The sequence below is a fragment of the Saccopteryx leptura genome, chromosome 3 (genome assembly GCF_036850995.1).
Source record: "Saccopteryx leptura isolate mSacLep1 chromosome 3, mSacLep1_pri_phased_curated, whole genome shotgun sequence".
Classification (NCBI taxonomy): Eukaryota; Metazoa; Chordata; class Mammalia; order Chiroptera; family Emballonuridae; genus Saccopteryx; species Saccopteryx leptura.
The window spans coordinates 85,320,977-85,342,393 of NC_089505.1; the positions used below are offsets into that span (position 1 = coordinate 85,320,977).

Here is a 21,417-nt window from a genome sequence, read left to right on the forward strand (position 1 = left end):
CTAACTCCTGCTTATCCTCCAGGTCTCAGGGTTAGCAGCCCATTGTAGGGGCAGCAGTGCTCCCCACCCCACCGCACCCCACACACACTATAATCATTTTGCCGAGTGTGGGCCCCTCGCCTGTGGGATTCCCTGGGCTGTAATTTTACATTTGTCCATCTCCTCGCTGCAATGAGCTCCATGAGGACAGAGACCAGGTCAGTCTCAAATGCCCTGCACAGCAGGCAGCACAGTAGGGACTCAGTAAGTACCTAAGAATAAAGGAGCAGGAAAGCAGAAAGGAGGAGGTGGCTTGTTGGACATGAACCTCGGGATAGCCCTGATGAGCAGCAGGGACATCAGGAAGAAGAGGGGCAGCATTACTCAGCTTTTATGGGGGGGGGGGTGCTGCCATCCCAAACACACCTTGCAGGTCAGGGGCTGTCAGCCGTGGTGGTGGCCCGTCTCCTGTGCCTTCGTTCTGGAAAACAGGCAAGTGCGCTTTCCCTGGGGAAGGTGGGCGGGCAGCACAGGCTGGGCGTGGGCAAGGGGGCTGGGCTTCACTGGGAAGTGGAGGCCCCTGCCTTTGGTGGAGGAGGCCACCAGGAGCCTGGGCTGTACCCCAGCAGAGGTGTGCTGTGTGCACACTCCTCTGTTGCCGCCTGGGCCGGTGTGGGTCTGGGAATTGGGGGTGGTGGGTGACACGGAGCAAAGCAGATGGTGACGAAGCCGGCCTGTCTGGTGCTCTGACAGGTCGGCCCAAGCTCAGGGTGGAAACCGACCTGTCCCAGCCCAGACCCCTCCTACAGTACCAGGAAGCCCAAGTCCTGAACCCCCAGTTGTGGGCTGTCAGAGCCTCTGTGCAGGGTCTCCCAGACAAATCCTGGAAAGGCCCGGCTTGGCGTCGGAGCTTCACCTCTAGCAGGCTGGCCAGCGCCTTCCTTCCCAGACCCCAGATCCTGTGTGTAAAATAGGCGGGTGATGGTAAGCTGACCACACCCCTGAGACAGGGAGAGTGCTTGGTGCGCCAGCCGAGACTGCCTTCTGGGCTGTTCCGTAACCACCACTTTTCAAAGAACCCAGCAGCGGAGTCCCGCCTAGTAGGAGGACGGGAGCTGTTTCAGGTCGCAGCCAGGGAAGCCTGGCCTCGGGGCCCCACGCCGGGCAGGCGACCCAGGAGGCGTGGCGGTGGGCGGGGAGCGGGAGGCGGGGTGGGCGGTCCCGGAGCCGGCAGGCCTCGGGCGGCCGCAAAGCCGTCGGACTCCGGCCCCAACTCGGGAGGCGCCCTAACTCCGGAGGCGCGAGCCCGCCCGGCCACAGGTCACGTGAACGCAGGCCGTCCAGGTGAGGCCGGTGACGCAGACAGCGCGGCCAGGTGTGCCCAGTTGTCCCCTGCTGCGGAGGACGATCCGATCGTCCCGCGCCTTGCCCGCCGGGACGCCCACCCGTCGCCCACCTGCCGCCCACCTGGCCGGGCCCAGCGCGCCACCGCCTCCCGCGGGGCCGCACAGGAAGTGGGAGGGCGGGGACGGGGAGGGACCGGGTGGCCGGGGAAGAGTAAGAACAGGAACGGCCGACCGGCCCGGGGCGCGGAGCCTGCGGGCTGGACTGGCCCCACCTCCGCCGCCTGCGCTCGTCGCTTCGTCCTCTGCTCCGTGGCGCAGGTAAGCCTGGGGGACAGGTGAGCCTGGGAGGGGACAGACGAGCGAAGTGGTGGGGACTAAGCCTCGGGGAGGAGGCGGCAGTCACTCTGGGGGCGCTTTTAATCCCCTTCGCTGTTCCCGCAAGCCTGGTCCGGGGTCCGCGAACACTGCGGCGCCTCCCTGCGCGGTGCTGGGGGACCGGCCGCGGGCGGAGGCGGAGCCTGACCCCACCCCGGGTTTACCCGGGGCCTCGAGCGTCCCGCTGCTGCCCCCTGCGCCCCCGCCCCACCCCAAACCCCACGGAGACCCTCACCCTGGTCAGGAGCTAGCCTGCAGCCGCAGCTGCACAGACATCAGAGGGCACGGTCTTAGGAAAGAAGTCCCAAGTCCCTTAAAAGGAGGTCAGCATGGCCGACAGGACGACCCCTTCAACTACTGTGCAGAATCTGCTGCCCAAACCCGCTTTGGCCCTGGGAGTTAGCAACCCCAAGAATGAAGACCCTTCCTCTCCCCGGCCCTGCTTGCCTCCACTGAGAAAGAAGGCGGTTGAGTGGACCTGGCATTTGGGGGAGGGGTGGTGCCTGAGTGAGTGGCAGTGATGGGCGAGTGTGGTGGCCTCAGCATCAGACCTGGAGCCCCGCAGGGCCTAACTCTTCCCCCTGTCCTGGAGGTGAATAGCGTGACTCCACCATGGTGGCTCAAGGGTGCTGGTGTGACCACCCAAGGCCCTGCATTCTGACGGCACCTGTGGTCCTGACTCCTGCCCACCTGTCTCACCTGACCACCCTGTGATCTGTTCCTCAGTGGGGACCCTGGGTTCAAATCCTGGCTCTATATGAACCAAGGCAAATTACTCAGTTTCCTCACCTGTAAAATAGGAGTTGCAGGTGTGGCCACTTGGAGGGACTGGCTGAGCTGCCCGTCCAATGCCCAAGGCCCCAAGGATGTAGGCACTGCCCAGGACAGGGTCAGAGGCTAGAGGCAGGGCTTCCCCAAGTCCTGGTGGAGGGAGTGGTGGGAGATGGGGATGGCTGGAGCCTGAAGAAGTAAAGTCTTAAGTCACTTGGACAAAAGTCACCTGGCGGATGAGATGACGTGAGCCCACCCCTCACCCCAACATCTTAGGTTCCCAGGGGTCATCTCTGACCCTACACGGGAGACGTTCCTCACCTACACATGAGGAAACTGAGGCACAGAGGTGAAGCGGCTTGCTGGGGTCCCCATGGTTGCTGCCCCGTGGACAGCAGTCTGTGCGCATGATCTGTTGGGCACAGTCACTTACTCATCGTGTATCTGGGTCCCAGAACTTTAGTTTCAGTTTCTAGATGGATGTCAGCTGCTCTCTCTGCCGGCAGCAGCTCTGCGCTTGGGCCACTGGCTGTGGGTAAGAGCATCTTTACTTCGAATGAAAGTCCCCGCTCACCTGTCAGTCAGTGATGTGGGTCCAGGGACCCGCAGCTTGACCCTACAGGTCATGTTTCCTCTGCGTCTGGTCTCCTCACCTGTCAGAGAGGGACAGTGCCCGCCTTCCGGAAGTTTGGCTGAAGACAAAGTGGACGAGAAGGCATTTGGAGGACTCTGCCGGTCACCTGTCCCGGCTCCCTGCGGAGTCCAGGCTCCGATGTCCTGCCCGGGGCTCCTGTGGGGAAACACCCTGTGTGCCAGCTGAGCCTATGATGGGAGCTGGGTTTATGGGGTGTCTGGACTCAGAGATGGGAGCCTGGTGCAGGGACAGGTGGGCCGGGGTGCTAAGGTGAACAGGACAGCAGCGTTGCCTGTGACGATTGCTGGTCCCTGCAGGTGCCACAGGAGGGAGGCAACAGGAGGCTTGTGCTCGGGGAGGGAGGGGCTGCCAGGCTCTTAGGTTGGGTGTGGCCAGGTGGGTCTCCCCTGACCCCCACCATGATGGCTGCCTCTCCAGCCAGCTAAGCCCTGGCCTCTCCACCTCAGCACTCTGAACGCTTGTTCCTGATCATTCCTCACTGTGGAGACGTCCTGTGCACGGTGGGGTGTTCAGCGGCACCCCTGGCCCCTCCCTCCATGAAGCTAGCAGCTAGACCCTGGTTGGACCACCAAGGATGCGCCCTGGGGGACACAGCTGCCCTGGGAAGAGACCTCCTCGGTGGCCCCTGGCCATCTTGCAAATGGAACAGCTCAGTGTGAGCTCCAGGGCTCACAGAGCCAAATCCTGTCCCCAGACTCTGTGTGACTCCGAGCTGGAGCTAGGCCGGGCAGAATTACCTGAGCACAAGGCCATCATTGTGGGTCGAGTCTGCCTAAGTGCAGACCGAGGTCGGTGGAGCTGACGGTGCTGAGGAGGCCGAGCCCCATCAGAACCTAGAGGCTTAGGCGGAGGGGTGGCGGTGTCAACCTCGGTGTGATCTGGGTTCTGGTGGCTGGGAGAGCAGCCAGGAATAGTGTGGCTCTCAAGGGACTGAGAGGGGTGGGGCTGAGCCTGCTGGAGTCCCGGGAAACCCATCTGACAGGGACAAGGAGGTGGAGGGGCTGGGCGGCAAGGGGAAGGCCAGGGCGGGGCCAGTACAGCGCAGGACTGGCCCGGCTGAGTAGGGGCCCCGGAGGCTGCAGGGAGGCTGTCCAGAGCCCTCCCCGACTCTACTTGCCACCTCCAGGCCATCACCCCTCCCTCCCAAGCTGCTTGTGTCCCTTATGCTCCCCTGACTATGTGCCAGGGGCACAGGACGGGCCGGTGAGTGGCAAAGGGGAAACAGAACAGTGGGTCCAGGGGCTCAGCCATTAGGGATCCTTTCCAGCCCACCCAAAGCAGAAACAACCAGAAGTCACCCAAAATGGGGCACAGGTGACCTTAAGCCTCTGTGTTGCAGCCCGTGTGTGTGGGCTTGTCCTCAGCAGGGGCACCAGGGCCTCATGGGGAAGACGCTGCCCCAGGTGGCAAGACCAGAACATGGCAAATGCCTGTGATACCCTACATTCACTCATCAGTGTGGGCATCCCCCCCCCCCCGACTGCGGGGACACAAACAGGACATTGTCCCTGCTCTCCCGAAGGACCCGCAGACTGTGGGGGACACAAGCAGCATGCAGCCTTCACCACCGTGGGCATCTCTGGAGGAGATTTCCGGGTCACCTTTGCTGGAGGGGACCCCCCTTTGAGGCCCAAGTGGTCACTGCAGGGTGGCTGGCCTCTCCCAGCAACTGCCGCCCGGACAGCGTGGCTGGCATCTGCCCCAAGGGCGGCGGAAAGGATCCGTGCTCTGGCCGCCCCTGCGCTGTGCTGTCTCCGGGACAGCAGGCCAGGACCGGCACCCAGCAAGGACCCCGAGGAGATGGTCTGTAGATCCAACCCACTGAGGAGAGGCTGCCAGGGAGGGACACCACAGGGGCAGAGGTGTCCCAAAGAGCCTGCCAGGTGGAAATATGTACTCACGTGTGTGCACGTAGCGGGCACACAGGCCCCGCCACCAGCATGATGCCCATCTCCTAAGAAGAAGCTGACAGCCCGCCAGAACCACCAGTGGCGGAGGAAAAGGGATGCTTGAGGGGGGCAGGGCGTCCAGCAGAAGCGGAGACGGGAGGAGCCGAGCCCACGCGCAGGAGGACACGAGTCCGATGTTGTTGACAGAAGACGGGGCATCCACAGCACAAAACCAGGGTGCCGGGAATACGGAGCGGGAGAGCGGAGGGCTCTGTGGGACGGTGAAGACGACAGCGCCGTAGGTGGGAGCCTGGACAGGAGCCGGCGTTGAGGGGAACCCTGCAAACGGAGACAGAGGGACAGAAGCGGAAAGAAGAGGTCTGAATTCGGGGATCACCTCGGGCTCCTGCGTGTCGATGGGCTCTCCTGAAACAGGGACCAGAACAAACACAGGCGGGAGAAGTTACCCAAGGAAGAGCACTGGGAAACGTCTAAACCGAGGAGACCCGTGTCTGTCGGAGGGACTCACAGGGACGTGGCCCAGGGGGTGACGTGGATCCGTGAAGCATGTCCCCGTGAGCCTCAGAGCCCGGGTAAGGTGGGCCCGGGGGAGCCCCGCTCAGGTCACCACCCAGGGCTGTGATATAGGGTTCTCCAATCCTGAAGAAACCTCCTCTGATGGGACTGTAAACATCACCAGCCCAGGAGAGGGAGAAGGGACGTTCCGTCAAAGATCTACCTCTTAGGGATGCTGCCTGAAGGAGAGGGGCCAGGCCAAGGCACAGGGACCGAGGGGGCGCTGCCTCTGAGGGACGGAGAGGGTGGGGGGCAGGCCGGGGCACAGGGACCGAGGGGGCGCTGCCTCTGAGGGACGGAGAGGGTGGGGGGCAGGCCGGGGCACAGGGACCAAAGGAAGCAGGAGGCAGAAGGATCTGGACAGCTGAGCTCCAGCCCCAGAAGCAGGAAGGGAGACCCGGGAGAGAGGACAGGCTCTCTGGGGACACCTGGGGCAGATGCATTGACTGTATGGGGCATGGGATTGAGACGTACAAGACAGGGACGCCGGACGGCGGGGGGTGGGGTGGGAATTTAATAGGAGGAGAGCCGCTGGCAAGCAAGGGGGGACTATTCACAGAGGGGGAGGGGAGGCTGGTGTCCTGCTTAGCCCCTGGGCATCGCTGTGGGAGGCTGTCCCTGCATACTGCCCTGTTGTCCCTGCGGCCGGAAGAGGGTGGGTGACACTGAGAGCGAGGAGAGCTCAGAAGAGCAGGCTGCGTGCCTTGAGCCCATCGTGGTGGCCTGCAGAGGGCGCCACTGTCTTCACTGATAAAAGCCTTTAGTTGCTGCTGGTCTTCTGAACCTACGGCCCGGTCCGGGGAGTTCTGGAATGAACAGCGGTGAGAAGAGGAGACGCCGTCATCAAGCCTGGTGCTCCTGCAGACCCCAGCGCCCAGGCCCCCTGGCAGGAGGTGCCTGGGCCTGCGGGCGGGGCCGCCCTGCTGGGCACTCGGGTCACACCCGGCAGGGGCTGGCCTGACTGGTTCCATGCGGGCACTTCCTCCCCGGGGCAGACTTTGCCCTCTTCTGGGAGAGGCAGTGCATGCAGTCCGGCCTGGGCAGGAGACAAGGAGAGGGGAGGAAGGACCAGGGGACAGGGTGGGCAGGGTCTCCGTGTGGGCCCGCGGGGGCATCGCCACAGGGCCTGCTCTCCATAGCACCGTGAATGTGTCACGGTTAGAATGACAGGACTCCCACGCCATCGAGGCCGCCAGCTGCCCACACGGGTGCGTGTTGCTTGCTTCAGGGTGATGTGCTTGCAGGTTGAAGTCTGAACCTCGTTCCTCGGCCGGGCATGCGTCGAAGGCAGACAAGTTAACATGGGGGTGGGGACCCAGGACGGCTCCCGTCCACCCAGCCCGGGGAAGGTCCAGTGTGGGCGCTGCCCGCCTCTGCCGGGTGACTCAGAATGTCCCCAGGAATGTGTGGGCGGTCCTCCCAGCGTGGGGGTGGCCAGGGCTTCTCGGGGGCCCCCAGGAGGCACAGCCCTGCCCCTTTCCTGGGCGGTGCAGCAGAGAACCTGTGTGCTGAGCGGGACCGAGGGCCAGGCCTCCAGGGGCCCGCACACAGTCCGACTGCTGTGGTTTAGGCCAGCCCCGTGTGGCCGGTTCTGCCATGCCTGCCCTCGGGGAGCGTTCCTGAGCAGAAACTCAGAACTTCCCAGGGTTGGAGGGCTCCCAGACACCGCACTGCATAGCGAGCGTGTGAGGTGGGCTCAGGCTGGGACCCGCTTGGTGGACGTGGTGCCAACAGGCTGAGTGGCTGTTTCCAGCCCAGGACCCAGGAACCCCACTCTGCCCACACGTATACCCCCAGCTCAGGTGTTTGTCCGCAGCTGTGCAGCCTAGCAGGGAAAGTACGGTGACCTTGCAGGGCCGAGCTTCACTGCAGGTTGCCCCTTGGGTCCTAGAGCTCAGAGAACCAGCTTCCTGTCCTCTGCTGGGTCCCCACAGGCCTGAGGCTGCACCCCGACCTCCCTGGGCAGTCCTGGTGACAGTGGCAAGGCGCCAGGCAGCTCTGCTCAGGCCCTCAACTTTGCCCTGTCCCCCCAGTTCCCTGCGGCCACCCAGTATGTCCCAGCGGCACTCAGACAGCTCCTTGGAAGAGAAGCTACTGGAAGGTCGTTTCCACTCGGAGCTGCGGCTGGATGCCCAGGGGAACCCTGCGTCCGGACTCCCGATGGTCCGGGGCCCCCCGCCAGTCAGGAGCAATGCCGCCTTCCAGCCCGACACCCCGGAGGCCCAGCCTCCGTCTCCCAAGGGCATGGAGCCGCGGTCCATTGTCCTGAGCACGCAGAGCCCCGCAGCCCTGAAGATGGGCACTGAGCAGCTGATCCCCAAGAGCCTGGCCGTGTCCAGCAAGGCCAAGACTCCAGCCCGCCACCAGAGCTTCGGGGCGGCCGTGCTCAGCAAGGAGGCCGCCCGGCGGGAGCCCCGGCTCAATGCGGGCCCCGGCTTCTTCCTGGATGACATGGACATGGACGTGGGCCCCGGGGGGATGCTGACACGGAATCTGCGCAGCCAATCTTACCGAGCAGCCATGAAGGGCCTGGGGTCGCTGGGTGGCGAGGCGAGCCCCATCCATCTCAGCCCCAAGCTCCATGCTCTGGCTGAGGAGTCCACCCAACCTCCTCTTCGGTCCACAGCCAAAAATAAGGTAGGGGCCTGGGCAATGGGTGGGGTACGTGCCCCAGGGGCCTCGGGAGCGTGTTTGGTGGGCAGGGGCCTGACCATCATATCCCTGTCCCACCTCTGCCCTTTAATGAGCACCTACCCTGTGCCAGGTCCTGGCCGTTGGTTCCGTGAGACCCATCGGCCAGGCTGGGAATGTCCCCACTTTACAGCTGAGGCGACTGAGGCTCAGGAAGGCCCAAGGTTCTTCCCAGGACCCCATCCTGTGAGGTCTGCTCTTGGGCCCAGTGGGAGCAGAGCCTTGGGAGGGACTAGCCCCAAGGGGAGCCGGCCCATCTCAAGGACAGGTGTCAGTGACCACTTTACAGAAGCAACTGGCCTGGGCTCAGTGCCCAAGGGGCTCCTGTTGGGGACTCTGACACTCCCTCTGCACACTCAGCCCCCTTTCCTGCCTGACAGCGGGCTTACTTCAGCGTCCTAGAGAGAACAGAGCGGGCACAGGGCCGGCAAGAGGGGTGCCCTCACCCGGCACCCTCTGCGCCCGTGGCTGCCCTCCCAGCGGCCTCCCCACGGGAGAGGCCGGCACCCCACTCTGCAGTGGGACCGGGGTGGGGAGGACCATATCTACTGTCCTGGCAGGTGGGCACTGCCCACGGCTATGCCTACCCGAGATGTCGGAACCCCAGAAACTGCCTCAGGACCTCAGCCCTGCACCCAGCAGGGCTAGGCCTGCGAGGACCATTCCTTCATTCTGTGGAGTCACGCATTCAGTCAACATTTCCTGCGTGCTCAGTGCTGGGGTGTGGAAGTGATCCCAGCAGTCGGGCCCCGGGAGAGGCCCGGGCAGGGGGGCTGCTGAGGGCCATACTGGGTGCTCAGGGAACTGGGGAAGCACAGGGCTGGGGCGGGGTGGGGGGCTCTCCCAGGAGAGGAGGGTTAATGCAGAGGCAGGAACAAAGGGTAGATTCTGGGTGGGGGAGGGGCGGTGGCAGCAGCCTGTGCCCAAACCTGGAGGCGAGAGGGCGGTGAAGGTGCTGGGGGGGGGGGGGGGGCTCAGGGCCAGGTGCAGCTGGCAGCAACTACATTTCAGACCAGCAAGGGGAGTTTTCAGGCCCCAACTTGTTGGGAGAAACCAGCTCCCACTTTCCTGGAAGCAGGTTCCTGGGAGGTCAGGAAACGTGGTGTAACCCAGCCAAAGAGGCAGGCTCTGAACGGGCAACCGGTAGGGCCAGGGTGTGGGCCCCCCAAGTGCCCTGCCCACCCACCTGCACTCACCTCCACAGCCCTGCCATCAGCTGCTGGGCCACCAGCCCTGTGTGGAAGCTGGTCACTTTGTCCTGTGGCTACAGGCCACACCCCCTCCATGAGGTCCTATGTGCAGCCCCAACTCCTACCCCCCATGCTCCTTCTTGGTCCTCTCCTAACCATGCCCTTCCTACCTCAGGCTTCCCCAAATGGGAACACTCCCACTTTCCTGAGCACCCCCTCTTAACTAGTTCAGTTCTGCCTCCTCCTCCAGGCAGCCCTCCTGGATCTGCCCAGCCTTCAGTCACCCGCCCTGCCCACTCTGGGGGCATCCCATCTTGCCCTGGCCTCTACTTGGTGGGCCCACATCCCTCAGGGAGCCAGTATTTGTTGAGTGCCTTCTGTGTGCTCAGCAGAGCCCCCTCCTGGTGGGCTGGGCGTCACCCACAAGGCCATGAGGTCTCTGAGCCCCAGGGTGTAGGAATCGCTTTAGACCCACACCTGCCCCTCCTCCTTGCTGACCACTGGTGTTTCTGTGTCTTCTTTGCACAGAAGATACTGGGGCGGAAACGTGCACACAAGGGCTCCTTCAAGGATGGTGAGTGTGGTCTCGGGAGGCGACCGTGGGCTGGGCTGGACCTCGATGACGCTGGTCTCACGGGGGCTGTCCTGGGGGAGGGAGAGGGAGAGTCTGGGTGTGGTAGCACAGAGAGCATGCTATAAGGGAACTCCTCAGGGACCAGAGGTCCTGCTGGCCGTCCGGCCATGTGGCTCTGATGGGTCTAGAAAGGTCTAGGAGTTTCCCTTGGACTCCCTTCTGTATTGTCCCAGGGGCAGGGGATAGACAGAGCCCCCACGGTCACCTCCAGGAGACGAATGTTGAGTACCCCGAGTGTGTGCGGGGCTGATAGTGGCCATGCTGGGGGACCAAGACCCCCGGGTGTAGACCCATCTGCTGTGCGCTCTGCCTGGGGTCTTCACTGCCCACGGGAGCCCAGTGGGGGGGGGGAGCTCAGGAGGGCAGGAGTGGCAGCTGGAGCTTTAGAGGGCCTGAAGCAGCACGATTAGCCTGCCAAGGGGTGGGGTGCCAGCAGGAACCCACGGGAAGAGGTGGAGGGAGGTGCCTGCACACTCAGTGGGCTTGAGGGGTGGGGCCAGGGAGGCCTGGGAAGGACTTGGGCCTCAGTGCCAGGCCTGGGCGTCTGAGGACGTGGGAGCCCAGCAAGAACAGGCCGCCCTCCCTGCTAGCCCCCACCCCTGTGGATGGCCACAGGCCCTGGACTGGGGAGGCGTCCAGATTGGGGTCTCCTGCCCCAGGCCTCAGAGGGGAGTGTGGGAGGGGGAGGTGTGGCGGGGTTGGCGCGAGGGCTCAGTGGGGCCCTGAGCTGTGTACCAGCCCATCCGTCCCTGTGGCCTGCAGCGTGGGGGCAGGAAATAGCCTCTGGTCTGAGGGCTCTGGGACCCACCCAAAGCCCTTGCGGGGCCCTGTGTGCTCTGACTGGTCACTCAGCCTGGTCCAAAAATGCCACGTTCTGCACCAGGACACCACTCCTGTCCTGGGCTCACTGGAGCTGCCAGGGGAACCAGCCCACCTGCCCGAGGGGTACTTGCTTAGGGGTGCAGACACTCTCAGGGGCTCTCGGGAGGTCACGGCCTGTGGGCTCCAGAGTGGGGGGGCGTGGTCCAGGCCCGCTCTGAGCCCCCAGGCCCACAGGCGACGTGTCCCCTCTCCCCAGACCCCCGGTTCTACCAGGAGATCCGGGAACGGGGTCTGAACACCGGCCTGGAGTCCGACGATGACTCACTAGACGAGCCCAGCAGCCCGGAGGGGACACAGAAAGTGGGTGCCCCCATCGTGGTCAAGAACTACCGGCCCCCCCAGATAACCTGGAGCCAGCTCCCAGAGGTAGGCCAGGCTGGTGGGATGGAGCCCTTTCCCCGAGCCTGTGGGTGGTCAGCCCAGAGCAGCCGTCCAGGACCCCCCAGGGAGGGGAGGTCCCCCCATCTGCACCCAGCTTGCAGCAGGGATCTGCTTCCTGGTACCCCCTCCCTGAGCTGCCTTGCCCTGTGTGGCACCTCAGTGGGGGCCGTCAGGGGGAGAGAACAATTAGGGGCACGTGCCTGCCCTGTGTGCGTGGCATGCATCCCCCAGGTGAGCCCCATGTGTTCTGCTTCCTGCTCAAATTGACCTGCAGGGAGCTGTGGGCACAAAGGACCCCCTTGCCAGGGCCCTGCCCCCCCCTAGGAAAGTGGCAGGAGGGTCCTCATGCAGAGACAAGAGGACAGCAGGCTAGAAACCAGGCCTTGGCTTCCAGAGACCTGTGCCACTGCCAAGCCTGCCCTCTCTCCACATCTGGAAGTGGGGCTCGTCCCTACCCAGCAGGGGTGTGGGAGACTCAATGGAGAGGCCCCGGGGCTCTGAGCAGGTAGGTGCAGGGGAGGCCAGCTGTCACTACTGTCACTACCCCAGGAGGGCATAGTTGCCCACGGGGCAGACTCCTGACCCCATCCCCTGATAGCCCAGGGCCGGAGCCAGGCTGTGGGCTCTGGCACCGTGGGCAGTAGGGAGGGTGGGCACTTGGCTTTTCCTCTGTCTGCAATAACAGTGGGACTTGTTGTTGGCACCCGAGTGAGGGGTGAGGTACCGAGGCTCTGGTTGCCCATCATGCTCCAGGCTCCGGGACCCCCAGCCAGGGAGAGCCCAGGCTGGGGTGCGGGCAGGCGGAGGAGAAGTGGGGAAATGTATTCCCACCTGCTGGATCCCAGCCGCGTGCCGGGACCTGAGTGTACGTGAGAGCCTGGGTCAGGATGAGGGTTCAGGACACTGTGCCCTCAACACGCAGCCACTGTCTGACCCCAGCCCCCTGAGCTGGGAGGACCACGGCCTAGCCTGGGCTAGAGGAAGAGGTGTGGGGTATAGCCTCCGGGTATAGGCACTGGACACGGCGTCTGCCCAGGCCAGTGAGGAGGTGGGGAGGGAGGATGGAGTGGCCCTGGCTCCTATAGAAGGGGCGCCCCCAGCAGGAAGACAGACCTGCCTGTCCCGCTGGACTCTGTAGGGACATGGAGAGCCACACTCCGCCCAGGGCAGCCTACAGCCCACAGCCCGAGGGGGTGGAGAGCTGGGGAGGGGCACCCTGCTGGAACAGTGTCACTCCGAGCCGCTTGGGCAGAACACTGACTCACCTAGCCCTGTCCCCAACACCTCAGCTTTGCCAGGTGGCCCTGCTCCTACCAACCCCTCCCCTGCTCCAGTGCCTTCCGGCCTTCCCCACTGGACCCCCATCCTCTTCCTCAGCTGCCCCTGGGCTCTTTGCAGGGGGTGGGCCTACCTAGGGGCATTTCCAAGGAGAGGAGCGATGTGAGTGGCAGAGTCAAGCAGTTTCACTACACTGAGCCATGGGAAGGACGGAGGTTCCCACTTTTTCTAGCCTTTCTGCTGTCCACCTTGGCTCTGGCCCAGCAGGCCGGACTTCTAGGACATGCAACCCCTGAACCCCTGGGCTCGTGCCCCCACAGGTGACTGAGTCGGGCATCCTGGACACGCTGTCAGCTGAGGAACGCAAGAGGCAGGAGGTAAGTGACTAGATGGGAGGGGGGGGGTGCAGCCCTGCTTTCCAGCCTTGTGCAGGGGATACCACGGCCATGGTGATGTTGCCTGCCCATTGGCCAATTCCTGAGCCAGACACCAGGGCAATAGCTGGTGCCCTGGGCAGGGCAGGGCAGGGGTGGCCACTGTTTCCCCTTCTCAGACAAGGGTGGATGTCCTTGCCTGGCCTCACAGCTCATGAGGGACCGAGCCCACGCTCAAAACCAGGAGTCAGGCTCATGTCTGCATGGCTGAGCTCTCATCCTTCCCAAGGCTTGCCCAGCCTGGGGGGCTTAAATCCCAGCCTGTGCCCTCACCCAGGTTGTACCCGCCTCGCCCCAGCACTGATCACACACGCACCCTGCTCCAGGCCCCTGTGCCGTGGGGCGCTGCATCTGCACCACTCTGCCAGCGGCGTCCCGGTGCACGTGGGGCCCCGCCGGCACGGCTGTCCTCTCGCCCAGGCCATCTTCGAGATCCTGACGTCTGAGTTCTCCTACCAGCACAGCCTGGGCATCCTGGTGACCGAGTTCCTGCAGTCCAAAGAGCTACGGGCCACCATGACCCAGACGGAACACCACCACCTCTTCTCCAATATCCTGGACGTCCAGAGCGCCAGCCAGAAGTGAGGCCCAACCACGCCCACCCTCCACGTGCCGGGAAGGCCGCCTTGCCCATTGGCATGTGATGGTGGCAGCCGGTCCTGGGAGGAGGGGGAGGCCCGGCTCTGGGAGACCCCCCCCCCAGTCTGAGTCTATGGATGAGAGGTGTAGAGCAGTGATTTGTGGGAGGAAGCATGAGAACCTCCCCAGGCTCTGAGGCCTCTAAGAGTGGCCCCGGGAACAGCTGAGCACCTGGACTGTGGGTGTCCTCGTACCCCCCTGCACCCTGCCCCAATGTTCAAGAGGTAGAACACCTCCCACAGGGCATGGCCCTGCCCAATGGCAGGCGTGTTCCCACCAGGACGCCCAGGCTCGGAGGGCTGCATGGCGAGGCGTGAGGTGCCCACAGGGTGGAGCGGGTGGGAGGTGGCCTCTTGTTGCACCGGGGTCGTGTTTCTCCCAGAGGTGTCTGGTGCCTGGCCCAGGGCTCTGGTTGCAGGACAGGAGGTGGAGGAAGGGCTGGACGTGCGGCTGCAGGCTTGCGTGGGGCTGTGCGCGTGTGTGCATGTGCGTGTGTGTGCACTTGTGTGGGGCAGCAGGTGTGCGTGTGTACTACTGTGGAGGGCATGGTGCAGGTGTGCACTGTGGTCATTCACAGTGGCCTCCCTAGGAATCGGCTGCTTTAGGTCAGCGGCTCAGGGCCATCTCCGACCTCCCAGCCCGTTCTCAGACGCCCTCCCGAATACCCACAGGAGGCGCTGGCCAGCATGCCTGCCCTTTAGCACGTGGGGCCCTGTGCCTGCCAGCCGGAGCCCCCCCATACCCTCCTGGGGTTGGGGTGAGGTCCTCATTGCTCCTGACACACTGTCCTGATTTTCCCAGACTGCCCACCAGCCATGCCCGTCAGAATGTTCCCAGCAGAGGGTCAGGCTGGGCTAAGGGCCAGTGAGCGGGGGAGTGAGGGACCCCTGCCCACCTCCAAGCTGAGGCCTTGTTCCTACTCCCTGACACCCTCACTGGCTTGGCCGAGACAACCAGAGCGAGGCCCCACCTTCTGGGAGGGCACCCACAGATTGTTGCATGGCCCATTTTCTTCCCAGGTGGCACCCTGGCCACAGGTCCTGGTGGGGCTGACCTGGGGCCCCTCAGTGACCTCAGGATTAAGGACCTGAGACCTCCCCCAGCCCCTGCCTCAGAGTCACGCCACCGGCTCCCTCCCCGCCCACCCAGTGATAGGTGCGTGATAAGGGCTGGCAGCCCTCAGCTGATGGCTCCTTGGTGACGGCTGTGGGCCACCCGAGGCACCCTGTGTGGGGGCAGGTCTGTGCTCTGGGACGTTGCCCTCGGGAGGTCAGCCAGCTGTCTCATCTCCAGATGGGGCCGTCCCGGGCGGGCCAGGAGGCCGGGGCAGCGGGACTTAGAAAGCAGTGCACCAGGGAGGGATGTCTCAGGGACAGCACTCTCGGGGTGGGAGGGCTTCTCGGCTGCCCTGTTCAGGGCCTGGAGAGGTGATGGGGCCTCGAGGTCTGGCGCTTCCCAGCTGTTAGCCTGCACTGGAGGCCATGTGGCCCCATGCAGGTCCAGGTGGCCAGCTGTGGCAGCCACAGCTGCTGTGGGAACAGAGCCCTGGTCAGCACAGCTCCCTTCACCCTCCTCTCCCTGGCCAAGGCCCAGGTACACTGAGCCTCAGAAGGGGGCTGCCATCAGGAATTGGAGTGCTGGCGGTCACCTCCAGGGAGTCTGCCCAGAGGCCCCCCCGCTGAGCTGGGCAGCCGGTGCCCCAGGCAGATCCTGGCAGCTCTAGCCCAGGGCCCAGGGAATTGAGTCAGAGTGACCCGTCCTGTCCTACCTGTCAGCATCCGTGACGCCCACCAAAATTGTGCCAGAACTTAGAGGGAAGTGGCCCTGGACTTGGCCAGGGGTCTGTGTCCACTTATTTCAGATTTAAGGAGCTGACCTGTGTGGGGGTGTTCCAGGGAGGGTCGTGGCTCCCAGGCCCTGCAGGAGCGCCAGCCCGGGTCCCACGCACTTGTGTGCCGTGTGCTGCCCCTGTGAGCTGAACTAGCTGTGTGTGTGTGTGTGTGTGTGTGTGTGTGTCTGTCTGTGTGTGTGTGTGTGTGTACGTGTGCGTGCGTGCTCACACGCATGGCAGAGGGCAACCAGGCCCGTGGTCCTCACCCACCGCAGGTTCTTCGAGGACCTCGAGCGGCGGCACAAGGCGCAGGTGTGCGTGGAGGACATCAGTGACATCCTGGAGGAGCACGCCGAGAGACACTTCCACCCCTACGTAGCTTACTGCGCCAATGAGGTCTACCAACAACGCGCCCTGCAGAGGCTGACGTGCGTGGGCTGCCGGGGCCGGGGGGGCCTGGGCTCAGGATGATGGCACCTCGGTCTCGGTGGGCACCCCGCGGCTGCTGCAGGTCCTGCCCGGCTCCTGAGTCTCCCTCCCCGCCCCCACCCCATTCTCCTGCAGAAGTAGCAACACTGCCTTCCGAGACGTCCTCAGGGAGATCGAGAAACGGCCGGCGTGCGGCGGCCTGCCCATGATCTCCTTCCTGATCCTCCCCATGCAGAGGGTGACCCGGCTGCCTCTCCTGACGGATGTGAGCCCACAGCCCGGACCCCAGCCGATGGGGGGGGGGGGTGACAGCCTGAGCTGCTGGGGTCCCACGTGACCTCTTCCTCTGTAACTAACGTGATGGTTACGAGGACAGTTGATGGCCAGGGTGACGTGGTCCCAAGGGGCTCTCTCTGCCAGGGCCTGATCCCGCCCTTTTGTGATTATCCTCCATTGTACCTAACGGTTCATGGGGGTGTGGCTTTACCCCGTGTCACCCAGCCCCATGCCGAGCACGGGTCCTGGGCTGTTGCCGCCTCCTACCTAGCACCCATGGTCCAGTTGACCCAGATGTGAGGAGAGGGGCACGTGTCTCTGAGATGCCAGCTCACAGGCAGAAGCATGTGTGTGAGTGAAAGGTATGCAGGTGTGCCCATGTGAACACACATGGCAGGAGCCCGGCTGAGCTCCCAAGAGAGAGCATGCGGACCTGTGTTCGGCGGGTCTGCTGTCCAAGCCAGATGGGACACCAGACCCTCCTGGGCATTCTGGGCAGAGTAGAAACAGAGGCTGCGAGGGACCCTCCCCCGGCTGGACGGCAATGGCCAAGACTAGAAGGGGTGGGGTCCTGGGAGGGTGCTCACTCTGGGTTCCCTCCCACCCAGCCTGACCGAGCAGAGCCGTGTGGGGCCTGGCAGGAGCCCTCGACCTCCCTGTAGCCCCCACCGGGTCTGGTGTTGGTGAGGGAGCCCCTGTCCCCTGCGGACCACTAGGCCTGAGGTGCAGGAGGGTGCAGGGTGCCTTCTCACGCCCAGGGTCTTCTCGGCAGACACTCTGCCTCAGGAGCCAGGGCCACCTCGAGAGGTACAAGGCGGCCAGCCACGCGTTGAAGGCTATCAGCAAGGTGACTGGGACCCAGCCCCCTCACCCCCCACCCCACCCGAGAGCAGAGACCCCCGAGGGCCTGGCGGGGAGGGGTTTCCAGATGGTCCATCCCAAGTTTTTCATGACACCACTGGGGACACGGAGGCCCAGAGGGAGTGGAACGTGCACACAACCGGTGACCTCACGGCACAGCGGGGACTAGGACAGCCACGAGGGCAGGTGCCTCGGGCTGGCTGGGCAGGTGGGGCCCACGGCCAGCCTGCTCTGATGTCCACGCCCTGCAGCTGGTCAGACAGTGCAACGAGGGGGCCCGCAAGATGGAGCGCACGGAGCAGATGTACACGCTGCACACCCAGCTGGACTTCGGCAAGGTCAAGGTAGGCAGGCCCAGACAGCCCCCGCCTCGCCCTGCAGCCCCAGGCTGTCCCAGGCTCTCAGCCCACTCCCCACACATGGAGGCCTTCGCAGGGCGCCCCCCAGAGGGGACGCTCTGTAGGTGTGCAGCGAGCCCCTGGGCAGGGCCTGGGCGCAGGCCTGGCTCACCTGTTGGCCGACTGAGCGGCCCCTTGTTTGAGGCTGGACTCCATCCTCAGAGGCAGCAGTCGGTCCCCACTAGTGGCTGCACGTCCTCCCCCCTGCCCCCCACCCGGGATGTGATCAGACGTCCGTCTGCCCCCCCCCCCAGTCCCTCCCGCTGATCTCCGCCTCCCGCTGGCTGAGGAAGCGCGGGGAGCTCTTCGTGGTGGAGGAGACTGGGCTTTTCCGAAAACTCGCCAGCCGGCCGACGTGCTACCTCTTCCTGTTCAACGATGTCCTGGTGATCACCAAGAAGAAGAGGTGGGCCCTGCCCGGGGGCGCCGGGCCAGGTGACCCTGCCAGGGGGGCTGCGTGTGGGGGCCAGCCACAGGAGGGCACTGGGGGAGCTGACCTGACCTCTTCCGGCCTCAGAGTTGGGGGCTCACAACAGGACCTGCCCAGCCTGGTCTGCCCACGGCAGCGGCCTGGGTCCCCAACACGAGGACACATGGGCAGCCTCCGCGGGGTGCTCAGTGCCACCCCTAGTCCCCGCATGACCCGGAGAGCAACCTGTGGCTCTGGCTTCTGCCTGCAGACCTGTTCTCAGGGTTGGGGGAAGGAGGGGAGGAAATCTAGAGGGCTTCCTTCTGGCTGCCTGGCCCCCAGCCGCTGTGGGGACCAGGGCGGGGGGATGGCAGAGCCTGGCTGCCCCCAGCAGCATCAGACCCACCTCCTGTCTCCTACAGTGAGGAGAGCTTCCTGGTCCAGGACTACGCCCAGGTGGACCACATCCAGGTGCAGAAGGTGGAGGCCATGGAGCCCTCTTTGCCAGGGGGCGGCAACCGCAGCTCATCCGTGCCGCACCCCTTCCAGGTGACCCTGCTGCACAACAGCGAGGGCCGCCAGGAGAAGATCCTGCTGTCCTCTGACTCCGCGTGAGTCCGGGAGGGCTCCCTGGAGGAGGGGGGGGCGACTCTGCTAGCTCCATGAGCACGGTTCCTGTCACCAGTGTCCCTGACCACTGCTATGTGCCAGGCACTGCACCAGTTGCGGGGGCAACATTGCCCTCACGGGAGGGGGGACACGCCAGCCACAAAATGAATATCTGAGGAAACCTATGTGTTAGGGGTGAGGACTAAGGAGAAAAACCGGCAGGAAAGGGAGCATGGGGTGGGGGCTGGTGAGGAAGCCACTTCCACAGGGCTATGTGGGGAGCAGTGCTCGGGCAGAGGCACAGCAATGCAAAGGCCCTGGGGCCTCTAGCATGGAACAGCCAGAGGACAGCGGGGCTCAAACACAGAGGGCAGGGGTCAGCATACAGACAGGTGCTGGCACTGAGGGAGCTCAGCAGACAGGAAGAGGAATGGGGGGGGGTCTTCGTGCTCCCTCCAGCACGGCCCCCTTTCCAGGTAAGAAGCTGAGGCCTTGTATGTCAAACAGCAAACTGACAAGGCACAGAGGGGTCGAATCCAGGAAGCCTGGATTCTGAGGGTACGGCTGCCACCTGAGTCTGACTCCGGGCAGGTGTTACTCAGGCTCAGTCTGCCTGCTGCTCCTTCTCACGCTCTGTGACTCCCAGGCCGTGGCCCCCAGAGCCGTGGGCTGGGGATGCCCGGAGGGGAGGCCTGCTTACAACTCCTGGCTCGTGGCTCAGGCAGCCAGAGCCTTCGTCAACACACGCGGGGGCTGTGGGACAGTGCTCAGAGACACCCATGAGGGGCCACGTGACCCCCACCTCCTCACCATGCCCCCCTGCTGGGGGGTGCTTGAAGCCAAAGTCACCGGGCCGGCCGGAATGGCCTGGGGCCCCACTCATACTGTCTGTCCCCAGGAGTGACCGGGCTCGGTGGATCACGGCGCTCACACACAAGGAGCGACAGGGGCAAGACCCCCCCAACAAGGGAGGTGGGTGCTTGCCCCACAGGAAGAGCTCGAAGCCCCTTTCCCGGCCCTGGTGGGGGAGGGTGTCGGCCAGGAAGGAGAGGTGCCATCCATCCCTCTGTCCTCTCACAGCCTGCCCCAGGGGACCTGTCCAGGCGAGGGCTCTAGTCACATAGGCACACAGACCCAGCTGTTTCAGGGCCTCCCTCCCTGCAGGGGGAGACAGTGCTGCCCCGTGCCCAGTAGCTGGTGGAAACCGAGACCAAATTGCTGGCGCGTGAGGCCCACAGATCTGTGCCGTGAGCCCCTTAGAAGCCAGGAGTGCCCTCTGCCCGTGCCAGGTGCTTTGACCCTGAAACCAGGCCTGTCCTGGCACCTGTGGAGGGGCCCCCACTTCAGCCAGAGGGAAGCTGTCACATGTCCTTGTGCTGGGACATCTGGACCATCGGGACACCACAGAGCTCTCAGCCACCCCCTCCCTGGGAGGACAGTCCTGTAGCTGACACCTGCCTCTCTCTGCCCCCCCCCCAAGACCTGCTCCAGGTGGAGGTCACCAAGGCCTACTTGGCCAAGCAGGTGGATGAGATCTCATTGCAGCAGGCGGATGTGGTCCTGATCCTGCAGCAGGAAGATGGTGAGTATGTGGGGGTGGGGGGGTTCATGCATCTGGGGGGGCGGGTAGGAGGGACCCAGGCAGGCTGGGGTCCTGGCGAGGGTCAGGAGCACACTGGATGGGCAGCCAAACTCAGCCCCTGCCAGAAGGTGACCGCACATGCTCACGATGAGCCTAACTCCACAGCCCCCTGCATTACCCTCCTTCAAGGACTTCTTCAGATGTCCCCAAGTTGCAGGATCTAAAGCTTTGTCTCTTAAGTGGCCCTGCTGCTCACGGGACCCCCACAGGTGCCAGCACAGGGTGGGCATCGCTGGTTGGAGCAAGCTCAGCCCCCCCAACGCCAGTGTGGGGACTCAGCAGCGCCTGATGGAAGACCCCCTTGAGCAAGGCCCCCTTGGCGGGAGGCAGTGGTGGTTGGTCAACTCGCCAGGGCGCCTGGCCCTGGCATCTTCCAGACAAGCAGCTCAGAGGACTGGGTGGGGGTGCCGAGGTCGGGCCCCTCCCTGGCGCCCAGGACCCTGCCCTCACCTGCCCATGTCTGGGTTCAGGATGGTTCTATGGCGAGAGGCTGCGGGACGGAGAGACAGGCTGGTTCCCCGAGGACTTTGCCCAGTGCATCACCAGCCGTGTGGCCGCGGAGGGCAACGTGCGCAGGATGGAGCGTCTTCGGGTGGAAACGGATGTGTAGCCCGCTCCGCCAGACACCTCGCAAGGCAGCTGCCATCAGCACCCCAGTAGTGGCCATGCCGGACTCCAGGGGGTGTGGTGGGCTTGTCCCGGGAGCCTGGACCATCCTGGGTCTCCCCCCAGGACCCCTGGGCTGCAGCAATGGCCCCAGGCCCTCCCAGTCTGGCCCTGAGAACTGTGGGGATGACGTGAGTGTCTCCCTCCTGCCCTGTGTGGACAAGGAGGGCCTCGCTGCCCAGGGCACCAGACCTTCCGAGAGGAGGGCCTGGTGGAGGGAGGTGACCCCGAGGTGCCAGCACTGTACCTGTGACTCTGAGGTTCCCAGAGACATTAAAGTGCATCTGTCACACCTGGATTTCCATAGCCAATCTGAGCCCATGTGAAGGCCACACATGTCCCCAAGAAATTAGAGGTGCTGTGGGCTGGGGGGACTGGCCCGTGTGTGGTCTCTGTGCTGGCTGGGTTGGTCACTTATCTGGCCGCCCATGCATGTCACTCTGGGCTTATTCTTGGCCCTCGCCTATCTGTCTGTCCCGCCGGAGTCATGGGCATGGCCAGTGAGTCTGGGGCTTGAGGGCAGCAGAGCCTGGGGGGACACCCCAGAGGGGACGTGCAGATGGGAGAGGCAAGGAG

At 64.3% G+C, this 21,417-nt stretch overlaps 1 protein-coding gene across 1 annotated transcript; it reads left to right on the forward strand.

The window, feature by feature from the left end:
- The first annotated feature begins 1,314 nt into the window (after positions 1-1,314).
- On the forward strand, positions 1,315-21,139 carry ARHGEF16 (Rho guanine nucleotide exchange factor 16). Its single transcript, XM_066374862.1, has 15 exons — positions 1,315-1,643; positions 7,625-8,228; positions 10,001-10,046; positions 11,185-11,354; positions 12,968-13,024; positions 13,502-13,662; positions 15,827-15,979; positions 16,116-16,245; positions 17,029-17,103; positions 17,369-17,461; positions 17,770-17,921; positions 18,347-18,535; positions 19,432-19,505; positions 20,014-20,115; positions 20,646-21,139. The coding sequence occupies exons 2-15, from the start codon at positions 7,644-7,646 to the stop codon at positions 20,783-20,785; spliced, it is 2,127 nt and encodes a 708-aa protein (XP_066230959.1). The 5' UTR covers positions 1,315-1,643; positions 7,625-7,643; the 3' UTR covers positions 20,786-21,139.
- Positions 21,140-21,417: the final 278 nt, after the last annotated feature.